The following is a 14,110-nucleotide window of genomic DNA, read 5'->3' on the forward strand; positions in this document are numbered from 1 at the left end:
ATATTCTTGTACATAGGGGGCAGTATTATAGTAGTTATATTCCTGTACATAGGGGGCAGTATTATAGTAGTTATATTCCTGTACTTAGGGGGTAGTATTATAGTAGTTATATTCTTGTACATAGGGGCAGTATTATGGTAGTTATATTCTTGTACATAGGGGGCAGTATTATAGTAGTTATATTCCTGTACATAGGGGGCAGTATTATGGTAGTTATATTCTTGTACATAGGGGGCAGTATTATAGTAGTTATATTCCTGTACATAGGGGGTAGTATTATAGTAGTTATATTCTTGTACATAGGGGGCAGTATTATAGTAGTTATATTCCTGTACATAGGGGGCAGTATTATAGTAGTTATATTCTTGTACATAGGGGCAGTATTATAGTAGTTATATTCTTGTACATAGGGGCAGTATTATAAAAGTGAGTAATTTGTGCACAAATCTATTGTCCATTACCCAAATTGTAGTAATATTCCAAGATAATTACTTTACTGATGCATTTTTTTAACAAAATAGTAAGAACTGCAGAATGATATTTTCTTATTTAATTACTAAACTGTAAACATTCAAAAAATTCGGAACATAAGAAAAAAATAATTTTTCCCCCTGGTAATAGCGCCACTATTGAGTATGGGCGGTGTCTGGTATTACTGTTTAGCTCCACTCACTATAAAATATTCAGATTCTGTTGGGAAAACACCTGTTACTGCATTGTAGATATTTTTTAGTTCCTCCATATAACATAAGACTTATGTTTCTTTTTTTTATTCATAGCGACTCCAATTAATGTCCTACAAGCCCTGGAACTTAATGAACAAATTGAAGGTGTTACGTTAGCAGCTGGAATTTGCACACAGCGACAAGGAATCGAGGAGACGGATATTGCTTTCCGAGTCGAAAACAGAACGCACTTTAGCGCCCCGACTAAGCAGCTATTCCCAGGTAAGTGGTGACAACTGACAACCAATGGCTCCCAAATAACGGCACTATACGGGCAGCCCCCGGGTTACGTACTGGAGAGATTCTTTAGGTTTGTACTTAAGTTAAATTTGTATGTAAGTCGGAACAGGTATATTTTATAACTGCAGATCCAGATCTACATCTTTTTCGGTCACAGTGATAATTGGCTTTTCAAAATCTTTTCCCCATACGTTCATGTGCGTGTAGCTTAATTTTTAGATCGTTTTCTCGTCACACAATGTACGTCAAATCAGTGCAAATATTTGGATGATATTTTTTGCGGTTAATTATGAAAAAAATCGAAATTTGTGAAAAATTGTGAAAAAAGTCTCAATTTTCAAAGTTCTAAATTCTTTGCTTTTCAAGTAGACAGACCTAGCACCCAAATAACTTTATAAATAACATTTCCCGAATGTCCACTTTATGGGGCACAGTGGGGGTCATTTACTAAGGACCCGAATCGCTATTTTTCGTCGGGTTTTCCGGATATTACCGATTTGCACGGCTTTTCCCGCCATTGCCCCCGGTTTTTGGCGCACGCAATCAGATTGTGGTGCATCGGCGACGGCATGCATGCGACGGAAATCGGGTGGCGTGGCCGTCGGAAAATGGATTTGGAAAAACCGCCGTATTTTTTTTTAAAAAGTGTCGCTTGACAAGCGCTTACCTGCACCCAGCATAGGACGGTGAACTCCGGTGAACTCTGGCGAACTCCAGCGGACCTCGGCGCAGCAGCGACACCTAGTGGATATCGGGCGCACTACCTTAGTGAATCGCCGGAAGACCCAAATCCTCGACGGAGAAAGCGCCACTGTTATGGGGCTAAGAATTGTGGGTGCAGTTTTTCACATTTTTATGGGAATCGTCAAAACCCTTATTTACAGGCACCTGCTCTGTTTTCAAGTGACTTTGAGAGGCCTCATATTAGTAAAAAACACATAAATTACCCCATTATAGAAACAACACCCCTCAATGTATGAGAAACCAACATTAAGAAGTTTGGTAACTGTTTACTTGTTTTACAGGGGTAAAAACACAAAATGGAGGTGAAATGTACAATTTGTAATTTTTTTTTGGACAATACATTAATTTTGGCCCAAAATTAAAAATTCCCAACGGATTAAATGTCAAAAAGTTCCACAAAGTATGATGCACGATTTCTCCGGAGAATGAGGATACCGCATAGGTGAAGGTGACTGCTGTACGGGCATAGGGCCGGGCATAGAACAGAAGGAGGCGCCATTCAGAGCAGATCTGCATTGTCACATTTTATAGGCAATTTTTTTTGAAATGTGGACATATGGGGGTTTATTATTTTCAGGATGAGATCAGCTTTTCAGGTGCATCATTTAGGGGGCTTCAATAGCTAATTGATGAGAGTTTATTAACTATTTTTTGGCGGGGATAAGAAAATCATTCATTCTGATTTACAGTTTTTAATTTTTTCTTTGAAGGATGATCAGGGTAACATAAAAATAATATGTTATCTTGATTCTATAGATCACCACGCTTTCAGCGATGCCCCACTTAAATAGCTGTTTTTACGGTTGCCTTGTTTTGAAGAATATAAAACACATTTGTTGAGAAATTTGCTTGTTTTTGCATAGCCATGTTCTAAAAGGCATAACGTTTTATTTTTTTTATATTGAGAGTTTTTTTTGCGGGACAAGCTGTACTTTTGTTTGGTATCATGTCGGGGAAAATGTTACTTTTTGATAACTTTTTATCCTTTTTTTATGAAGTTGGATGTGAAAATATTGTATTTTTTGTGTTTTTTTCTGAAACATTTTTTACGGCGTTCACCATACGGGTCCAGTAATTATTTCATTTTATTCTACGGGTTGTTAGCGACGTGGTGATACCCAATCTGTCGTATTTTGTAGTGATTTTCACATTTTTTATGTAAAATTATATATTTTTTATATGACGGGGAATTAGGGGATCTTTATTCATTTATTTTATCTTTTATTTTATTTACACTTTTTTTTAACTTTCTTTTTTACTATTTTACTTTTTCCCAGGGTGGGACATATACAATTGATCATTTGATAACTTGTTCAATGCAACACATTACATTCTGCAATATTGCAGGCATTCACAGTGCCTGCATAGGCTGGAAGGCACTGTGTTAGACCTTACAGCCGGCAGTCCTGGGGACCTTCATAGGACCCCAGGGCAGCCATGGAAGCAGTCGGATTGCCAACTCACCGGGTAAGTACCCAGCTCTCTTCCATAAACAGCCAGGATCGCAAGTTTCACGACCCCGGATGTTATTGCGGGAGCGGGATCACGGAGACGTACATGTACGTTGGGATAAGGCAACTGAACACATTTCCCAACGTACATGTACATCAAAATGGGATGGAAAGGCCGGGGGATGGAAAGGCCGCGGGATGGAAAGGTCGGGGGATAGACAGGCCGGGGGATGGACAGGCCAGGGTATGGATAGGCCTGGGGATGGACAGGCCGGGGGAAGGACAGGCCGGGGGATGGAAAGGCCGGGGGATGGAAAGGCCGGGGGATGGACAGGCCGGGGGATGGACAGGCCGGGGGATGGACAGGCCGGGGGATGGACAGGCCGGGGGATGGAAAGGCCGGGGGATGGAAAGGCCGGGGGATGGACAGGCCGAGGGATGGAAAGGCCGGGGGATGGAAAGGCCGGGGGATGGAAAGGCCGGGGGATGGAAAGGCCGGGGGATGGAAAGGCCGGGGGATGGAAAGGCCGGGGGATGGAAAGGTCGGGAGATGGACAGGCCGGGGGATGGACAGGCCGGGGGATTGACAGGCCAGGGTATGGATAGGCCAGGGTATGGATAGGCCAGGGTATGGATAGGCCTGGGGATGGACAGGCCTGGGGATGGACAGGCCGGGGGATGGAAAGGCCGGGGGATGGACAGGCCGGGGGATGGAAAGGTCGGGGGATGGACAGGCCGGGGGATGGAAAGGCCGGGGGATGGACAGGCCGCGGGATGGTAAGGCCGGGGGATGGAAAGGTCGGGGGATGGACAGGCCAGGGGATGGACAGGCCAGGGGATGGAAAGGCCGGGGGATGGAAAGGCCGGGGGATGGAAATGTCCAGAAGCCCCCCTCACTAATAAATGTATATGATCTGGTTTACTAAAGTCCCAGGATACATATTAATACATATTAATTTATCAGCAGAAATTGACCTAATCAACCACTACCAGTATGTTGCCAAGCAGCTGAACACATTCCAGGTCGTGTTCCTTTCATCTTTAAAGTGAGATGTAAATTTGTTGTATAACGTCAAGGAGGCAGTGACTTTAACACTGAAGTCAAGCTCTCTCTTCCTCAGAAAGCCTCCTTCACTGTAATTAACGCTCCTACATCCAGAGACATCACTAACAAGATCTCCTAATGCCTGATGCACAATATTAATCACAGAGGAGGAGGTGCTCAGACCTCCCAATCCTGACTACAGTGTTAAACTCTCCGCATCCTTGACTTTATACAACCAATTTACCTCTCACTTCAAAGTTTGATTTTCTAGATGAGGCCACCACACAGGACCATGAAATAAACAAAAACTAGAAGGTATAAAACTGTTTGACAATATACTGGTGGTGGTTTATTAGGTCAATTATTGGTTTCAAGTTCCCTTTGAATAAGGAGCCATACAGTCTCTAGACAGCACCACATATAGGGCAGTTAGTACCTACTTAGTGATATAGATTCCCAAATACACAGTGCATTCTATATTACCCTGAGTACAATGCTTTTTCTAAAATATTTCATACACAGCTAAATAAAGATAAACACTATTCATAATAATGGTATACTTTGCCACTTAAAGGTAAGTGGAAACTTTCTGAGTACAATAAATTTCCACATGGAGTCTTATTGTGCCCACATGTAGAGCCCACAATTCCCCACATACTAATACATTGCCCACCAGAGGCCATACATAGCCAACTTTTTCCACCCATAGCCAACAAGTTTCCCAACTTGTCTCATGATCCCCTACATTTACTTATTATAGTAGGATTACTTAGGGTGGGATTACAGGGAGGGCTGCAGGGGTGCACACCCCAGGGCCACCACCACTTTACTTACAATGCAACTCCCACCAGCAAGTCCAACAGTCAGCTCACAGCAGTGAGCCTAACACAGGTTGGCTTTTCAGCCAAGTCCTAGCCAATCAGTTTTAGGTTTACTTCCTCACAGAGAACTCACAGGGAAGCCGTGGTGACTGGCGTGGAGACTAGGACTAGCAGTCAGTACTTCTTCCACTGTGCCAGCTAGGCCAGCAGCTAAGATAACACCACTGTCAGCGTGCCAGCTAGGCTAAGATGTAAGTAGAAGAAAAATCATAATTTACAATAGCAATGTGTACCATTGTGTTGGTTACATTGAGTGGGGGATCACACCCTATTTTGTGCCCGGGGCCTCCACCTACCTTACTTGGCGACTATACAGTACCTCCCTGCAGTCTTATCTAAAATAGAACTTCAGGCATTGAAGGAAGAAAAAATTAAAGATACTCACCTTCTCCATGATCCTCCTGCAGGCGGCGAGTGGCTTTATACTCGGTCAAGTTGAGTGAGCAATTTTTGACAAATACTAATTTCTCCTTGTCATTCCCGAATACAGATGACCCATTCCCAGAAGACTTCTCCATTCTCATCACTCTCAAAGTCCGGAAGGGCGCCCAGTTCTTCCTCCTCTCCATTTACAACGAAAAAGGTGTCCAACAGCTGGGTGTGGAAATTGGACGATCCCCGGTGTTTGTGTATGAAGATCAACATGGAAATCCCACACCAGAAAACTACCCATTCTTCAAGAAGATCAACCTGGCTGATGGCAAGTGAGTAGTTGTACAAGACGATAGGACTAGATCCAAAGTCTAGATGTATCATGACCAGAATTGGCCACTTTTGGGTAGATGTTTCATATAATCTTTTTGGCACAGGACAAAGGCTTTGAGACAGTTTCGACAAATCCAGGATAAAGTTACTGAAGAGTGAACCTTAAAGGGCATCAACCACAGGATGAAAGACTGTATGCAAATTAGCCTGAGGGGCTCCAGGTTCTATAAGTGTCAATGAAGCCTTGAGCCCCTCCGGCTCATTTGCATACAGTCTTTCATCCTGGTGGTCTATCTAGACTTTTCTAATAGGAAGGTTTCTTGGCTGCTACGGGTGGATCTGTCATCAAGCTGTTGACTGATTCTAGCAGCAACCAACAAGCAGAACTGCGGCTACAGCCCCGGCTTTACATTAATTCATATAAGTTATTAGACCGTAAAAGGCAAATTCCGAAGTCTTGGTAAAGATCCAGGAATAAGTCGACAAATGTGGGAGTAAAAGTCATTAGTGAGTCAGTTGGATTGAATCCAGTCTTTGTGGTTTGTTGTGACTTTTAGTAACTGGTACCGATCCGGTTACACAATCAGAAGAAGCACGATCTTCAGGGTACCGTATAATGTGTACAGTGTCCTGGCAAGTGTACAGTAGACAATCATTTACATCTGATATGTGTAAGATGATTACTCTGTGAGGAATAGGTATAATGATCTTCCGCTAAGTATACACACAGCATATAAGCGTTGGGGTTATCTAAGGGGCTAACGATTATAGAGAGCAATGCAGAAAGATGAGTAGAAATTAGGCTGGGCTGCAAAGTATATATATCTATATACTGTATATAGCATCTCCAACTATAGTATACATTACAAGTTCACGTTAACAACAACTAGGCCAAATGTGACTCCATTCTCAGCTAAGGGAAAGCTAAGATAAGAACTCACTTGACTACTAGGTCACATAAGAAAATATACAGCTAGGTTAAGCGTACCCTGTATACATGCTAGAGTATAGCTGGGATAAGGACACACTATACTGCCAAAAAAAGAAACTAGTCTAGTGTACCCTTCTACTTAGCTATACTTAGGGTACAACGAGGATAATGACACAGTTGACCGTTGGGTCACATAACAAATAATACAAAAGTGGGGAGTGCCCTGATAAGGTAAAACAGTGCCCTGATAAGGTAAAACAAACATAAGGCACACTAAACTACTTGGTTGCATTAAGAAAATATATATAACTAGGTTCAGTGTGCCCTTACCCTAAGTGAAGAGAAAACTAAGGTTACGGTTAGATCACATTAAAAGAAACCTACCACCACGGATCCGGTGGCAGGTTCCTCTAACGTAGAGTAGTATAGCCCTTTTTAGGGCTAATTCGTGGCCCAGAACATTTATACATTTTAACTCCCCCAATATGCAAATTTTCTAAAAAGGCTACTGGGGGCGTGGAGTAGCTGGAGATGAGGCTACACGGCGCGGCTACTCCACGCCCCAGTAGCCTCTTGCGTTCTGCCTACCAATGCATATTCAGCTACCAGGAGCTGCACGCACTTGTCTGCGAAGCCGGGTTCTGCACATGAGCAGTGGCTACGTCTTTAGAGCCGTGATTGCACAGCTGGCGGCCTGCTCTCTGCGTATGCGCTGAACCTGGCTTCGCAGACGAGTGCGCGCACTGAAGATTCATTGGTAGGCGGAACGCAAGAGGCTACTGGGGCGTGGAATAGCGCGCCGTTTAGCCTTAGAAAGTTTTCATATTGGGGAGTTAAAATTTATAAAAGTTCTGGGCCACTAACAAATTACCCCTCAAAAGGTCTATACTACTCTTCATTAGAGGAACCTTTCATCTACCTTAATAGGTAGATCCTTGCCGGTAGGTTTCCTTTGTTTCACTTTGTTTCTAGATAACATTAACCGGTTAAGGACCGGGCCCTTTCCTGTTTTTTCATTTCCATTTTTCACTCCCTCCCCCCCCCCCCCTTCAAAAATTCTATAACTTTTTTATTTTTACACGTAAAGAGCTGTGTGACGGCTTGTTTTCTGCGTAACAAATTACACATCATAGTGACGGTATTTAATATTCCATCCCATGTACTGGGAAGCGGGAAAAAAATTCCAAATGCAGGAGAAATAGTGAAAAAAACGCATTTGCTGTGTTTTCTTGTGGGCTCGGATATTACGTATTTCACTGTGAGCCCCAAATGACACTACTTTATTCTTTGGGTCAGTACGATCACATGGATACCAAATTTGTATAGGTTTTATAAAATTTTCATACATTTACAAAAATTTAAACCTCCTGTACAAAAATTTTTTGTCATATTCTGGCGCTAACTTTTTAATACTTTGTTGTACAGAGCTGTGGGTGGTGTCATTTTTTGCGACATCTGATATTTTCAATGATATTATTTTTAGGACTGTACGACCTTTTGATCAGTTTTTATGGATTTTTAAAATATTTTTCAAAATGGCAAAAAAGGTCCATTTTCGACTTTGGGCGCTATTTTCCGTTACGGGGTTAAATGCAGTGAAAAACTGTTATTATATTTTGATAGATCGGGCATTTTTAGGACAATACCTAATGTGTTTAAGATTTTATCTTATTTTTATGTTTATTTATCTTTGTATCAGTTCTAGGGAAAGGGGGGTGATTTGAATTTTTAGGGAATTTTATTATAATTTTTTTTTTTAAACTTTTTATTTTACATTTTTACTATTTTTACAGTATGGCAGTATATGGGGATTTTCCTCCTCATTCATTACAATTACAATTCAATTGTAATGAAGGGGTTAAAACGAGATATGGCGACGGATCGCCACTCCCCGATTACAGAACGGGAAGCGACGATCCTAGGCAAGATGGCAACGCCCATGCGCCGCCATCTTTTTGAAGCTGCCGGCAGTGATCGCTGTGCTAGCACCGATCGCGGGTGTTGCCGGTAAGTCTTTGCTGCAATATGTAGCAAAGATTTACCGGCTATGGAGAGGGCTCAGTCCGTGACCCACCGCCCGTCGTGAACCGGTTAAAAAAGATACAACTAGGTTCTCAGTGCACGGACCCTGAGCTAAGGTGAAGCAAAGATGAGGACATATGGTTTATTCTTCTATATGGGGGCAGTATTATAGTAGTTATATTCTTCTATATGGGGGCAGTATTATAGTAGTTATATTCCTGTACATAGGGGGCAGTATTATAGTAGTTATATTCCTGTACATAGGGGGCAGTATTATAGTAGTTATATTCTTGTACATAGGGGGCAGTATTATAGTAGTTATATTCCTGTACATAGGGGGCAGTATTATAGTAGTTATATTCCTGTACATAGGGGGCAGTATTATAGTAGTTATATTCTTGTACATAGGGGGCAGTATTATAGTAGTTATATTCTTGTACATAGGGGGCAGTATTATAGTAGTTATATTCCTGTACATAGGGGGCAGTATTATAGTAGTTATATTCTTGTACATAGGGGACACTATTATAGTAGTTATATTCTTGTACATAGGGGGCAGTATTATAGTAGTTATATTCTTGTACATAGGGGACAGTATTATAGTAGTTATATTCTTGTACATAGGGGACACTATTATAGTAGTTATATTCTTGTACATAGGGGGCAGTATTATAGTAGTTATATTCCTGTACATAGGGGGCAGTATTATAGTAGTTATATTCTTGTACATAGGTGACAGTATTATAGTAGTTATTTTCTTGTACATAGGGGGCAGTATTATAGTAGTTATATTCCTGTACATAGGGGGCAGTATTATAGTAGTTATATTCTTGTACATAGGGGACACTATTATAGTAGTTATATTCTTGTACATAGGGGGCAGTATTATAGTAGTTATATTCTTGTACATAGGGGACAGTATTATAGTAGTTATATTCTTGTACATAGGGGGCAGTATTATAGTAGTTATATTCTTGTACATAGGTGACAGTATTATAGTAGTTATTTTCTTGTACATAGGGGGCAGTATTATAGTAGTTATATTCTTGTACATAGGGGGCAGTATTATAGTAGTTATTTTCTTGTACATAGAGGGCAGTATTATAGTAGTTATATTCCTGTACATAGGGGGCAGTATTATAGTAGTTATATTCTTGTACATAGGGGGCAGTATTATAGTAGTTATATTCTTGTACATAGGGGGCAGTATTATAGTAGTTATATTCCTGTACATAGGGGCAGTATTATAGTAGTTATATTCCTGTGCATAGGGGGCAGTATTATAGTAGTTATATTCTTGTACATAGAGGGCAGTATTATAGTAGTTATATTCTGGTACATAGGGGTCAGTATTATAGTAGTTATATTCCTGTACATAGGGGGCAGTATTATAGTAGTTATATTCTTGTACATAGGGGGCAGTATTATAGTAGGTATATTCTGGTACATAGGGGTCAGTATTATAGTAGTTATATCCTTGTACATAGGGGGCAGTATTATACTAGTTATATTCTTGTAGATAGGGGGCAGTATTATAGTAGTTATATTCTTGTACATAGGGGGCAGTATTATAGTAGTTATATTTTTGTACATAGGGGGCAGTATTATAGTAGTTCTATTCTTGTACATAGGGGGCAGTATTATAGTAGTTATATTCTTGTACATAGGGGCAGTATTATAGTAGTTATATTCTTATACATAGGTGGCAGTATTATAGTAGTTATATTCTTGTACATAGGAGGTAGTATTATAGTAGTTATATTCTTGTACATAGGGGGCAGTATTATAGTAGTTCTATTTTTGTACATAGGGGGCAGTATTATAGTAGTTCTATTCTTGTACATAGGGGGCAGTATTATAGTAGTTATATTCTTGTACATAGGGGCAGTATTATAGTAGTTATATTCTTGTACATAGGTGGCAGTATTATAGTAGTTATATTCTTGTACATAGGGGGCAGTATTATAGTAGTTATATTCTTGTACATAGGGGGCAGTATTATAGTAGTTATATTCTTGTACATAGGGGGCAGTATTATAGTAGTTATATTCCTGTACATAGGGGGCAGTATTATAGTAGTTATATTCTTGTACATAGGGGGCAGTATTATAGTAGGTATATTCTTGTACATAGGGAGCAGTATTATAGTAGTTATATTCTTGTAAATAGGGGGCAGTATTATAGTAGTTATATTCTTGTACATAGGGGGCAGTATTATAGTAGTTATATTCTTGTACATAGGGGGCAGTATTATAGTAGTTATATTCTTGTACATAGGGGGCAGTATTATAGTAGTTATATTCTTGTACATATGGGCAGTATTATAGTAGTTATATTCTTGTACATAGGGGGTAGTATTACAGTAGTTATATTCTTGTACATAGGGATAGAATAACAATAATTATTATTTTTTTAAATGGAACACTATAATGAAGTTAACATCTTGTGCACAGGGGCAGATATAATTATTTAAGTATCTTCCTGAATGTCAAGAATCTGATACATTACACATTATACATTATCTGGAATAACAATTATGAATGGCAGGTAGTAGCATGCCAGGAGTCCGCCAGATGATGGTTACGCTCTTCACAATGATAGCAGGATATTATTTTTGTTAACAGGCTTCCCTCACTCAATACAGAACAGATGGGACGTCTCGGATGACTTCTTATCTCCACTTCAAAGTGATGATTTCTCTTAAACGATTTCACTTCCTTGTCGGGATTTTCCTGATCATGTGATCTGATCCTTACAGTCCAAGGACACACTTTTTTCCTGAAGCTACAATAGGACTAAAATTTATTTGGAAACTTGACTTTAGTCTAATTAGGGATTTTTTATATCCCACATTGGGGCACATTTACTTACCCGGTCCAGTCGCGATCCCACAACGCGTTGTCCGACGAGGATTCGGGTCTGCCGGGATTCACTAAGGTCCGTGCGCCCGATATCCACCAGGTGTCGCTGCTGCGCCGAGGTCCGTACGAGTTCACCTTCTTCCTGGTGCATGTAAGTGCTGATCTTGCGACACAAATCGCTTTTTAAATTCCGCGTTTTTTCCGAATCCATCGGGTTGTCCGACGGCCACGACCCCCGATTTCTGTTGCGTCAAGCCGGTGCCGATACGCCAAAATCAGATCGTGTGCGCCAAAATCCCGGGGCAATTTGGCACAAAATAGAAATATTCGGGAAACCCAACGAAAGTGCGGCGTTCGGACACTTAGTAAATGAGCCCCAATCTATCTCAGGGGACCCCACCCACTATGTCCTGCTGGTATATATCTGAATAGAGAAATATTGTCTCATTTTTTGGTATTGATGTGACCCTTATCATCTCCTTCCATTGTTTCCTATAGGTGGCATCGAATTGGAATTAGCGTAGAGGGGAAAAACGTGTCAATGGTTGTTGACTGTGAGAAGAAGCAGACCCATTTCTTGGACCGCGGTGATGATCCCATGATTAGCACGGATGGTGTCACCCTGTTTGGAACGCGACTACTTGATGAGGAGGTCTTTGAGGTAGGTTAAGTGGAAAAGTAAAACCTTGACCAAGGGGGTCTCCTTAATTTTTTACATGTCGTGTATGTATTTTTACAATACATAAGCAACCATATGTTGGAAGGGTCATCCTGTAATACTCCATTTGACCTGTAGTGGCCACTGCAGGAGAAACAGATTGTCTATACTATACTGATCTTCAAAAATACATTAGTTCTGGATCTGCTTCAGTTGTTTTGATGATTGAGAAATGTAATCTAACTAAACTTTAAGAAAGCAAAGCCATTATATGATATATAAGCAATCAATCAGTAGCATACTATGGGAACGTACTATGGGAACATTCTATAGCAGCCATCATATAAGACTTCTATATTTTAGATCAGTGTCTCGGCCCTGGAGTCAGATTTATGAGAATGTCCCTCATGAGAAGGAGAACATGTTGTGGTCAGCAGTTTTGTTAGGACACTGTCAGTGTTATGTACTATGTCCCGTCCCCTGTGACATCCAGTAATGCAGAGCGATGATCCTCGTTTCCCATGTACAGTATGTTTTGTTGTGGTGTAGACAATGTTCAGGGGGTGGAGGGGTAGTGGGGGTCTCACTGGGGAAAGGCGTGGGATGGGAATTACTATGGACATCTGCCTGGACGGAACGTGTGGGGAGAGAAGAGGAGGGAGGGCAATAAGTGAGAGGAAATGGGGCTCAGCGCTAAGAGGCTTCACTCCACATCTATCTGATATTCCTACAATGATAGAGTGCTGTAATCCAGATAATCTGAGTGTAAGTGCACAGTTCCACAGTCCTGAAGTGTCCAACTCCACAGTCCTACAAGTGTACAGCTCCACAGTCCTACAAGTGCACAGCTCCACAGTCCTACAAGTGCACAGCTCCACAGTCCTACAAGTGCACAGCTCCACAATCCTACAAGTGCACAGCTCCACAATCCTACAAGTGTACAGCTCCACAGTCTTACAAGTGCACAGCTCCACAGTCCTACAAGTGCACAGCTCCACAGTCCTCCAAGTGCACAGCTCCACAGTCCTCCAAGTGCACAGCTCCACAGTCCTACAAGTGCACAGCTCCACAGTCCTACAAGTGCAGAGCTCCACAGTCCTACAAGTGCACAGCTCCACAGTCCTACAAGTGCACAGCTCCACAGTCCTACAAGTGCACAGCTCCACAGTCCTACAAGTGCACAGCTCCACAGTCCTACAAGTGTACAGCTCCACAGTCCTACAAGTGTACAGCTCCACAGTCCTACAAGTGTACAGCTCCACAGTCCTACAAGTGCACAGCTCCACAGTCCTACAAGTGTAAAGCTCCACAGTCCTACAAGTGTACAGCTCCACAGTCCTACAAGTGCACAGCTCCACCGTCCTACAAGTGCACAGCTCCCAGTCCTACAAGTGCACCGCTCCACCGTTCTACAAGTGTACAGCTCCACAGTCCTACAAGTGTACAGCTCCACAGTCCTACAAGTGCACAGCTCCACAGTCCTACAAGTGCACAGCTCCACAGTCCTACAAGTGTACAGCTCCACAGTCCTACAAGTGCACAGCTCCACCGTCCTACAAGTGTACAGCTCCCAGTCCTACAAGTGTACAGCTCCACAGTCCTACAAGTGTACAGCTCCACAGTCCTACAAGTGTACAGCTCCGCAGTGCTACAAGTGTAACGCTCCATGGTCCAACAAGTGTAACGCTCCAAGGTCATACAAGTGTTCAGCTCAATGGTCTTACAAGTGTATAGCTCCACAGTCCTACAAGTGCACAGCTCCACCGTCCTACAAGTGCACAGCTCCACCGTCCTACAAGTGCACAGCTCCACCGTCCTACAAGTGCACAGCTCCACAGTCCTACAAG

At 41.8% G+C, this 14,110-nt stretch overlaps 2 protein-coding genes across 4 annotated transcripts in view; one reads left to right on the forward strand and one right to left on the reverse strand.

Annotated features, from left to right (window-relative positions):
• RDH8 (retinol dehydrogenase 8) overlaps positions 1-14,110 on the reverse strand; it is a 192,369-nt gene that overhangs the window by 107,051 nt on the left and 71,208 nt on the right. The gene's annotated exons all lie outside the window — the stretch shown is intronic.
• The window catches only part of COL5A3 (collagen type V alpha 3 chain), a 111,340-nt gene that overhangs the window by 37,109 nt on the left and 60,121 nt on the right, over positions 1-14,110 (forward strand). For both annotated transcript variants that reach the window (XM_072149452.1, XM_072149453.1), the window contains exons 2-4: positions 780-947; positions 5,577-5,790; positions 12,104-12,266. In XM_072149452.1, coding sequence (XP_072005553.1) covers positions 780-947; positions 5,577-5,790; positions 12,104-12,266 — 545 coding nt within the window. The remainder of the gene's footprint in view (positions 1-779; positions 948-5,576; positions 5,791-12,103; positions 12,267-14,110) is intronic.

The sequence above is a fragment of the Engystomops pustulosus genome, chromosome 4, assembly GCF_040894005.1.
Source record: "Engystomops pustulosus chromosome 4, aEngPut4.maternal, whole genome shotgun sequence".
Classification (NCBI taxonomy): Eukaryota; Metazoa; Chordata; class Amphibia; order Anura; family Leptodactylidae; genus Engystomops; species Engystomops pustulosus.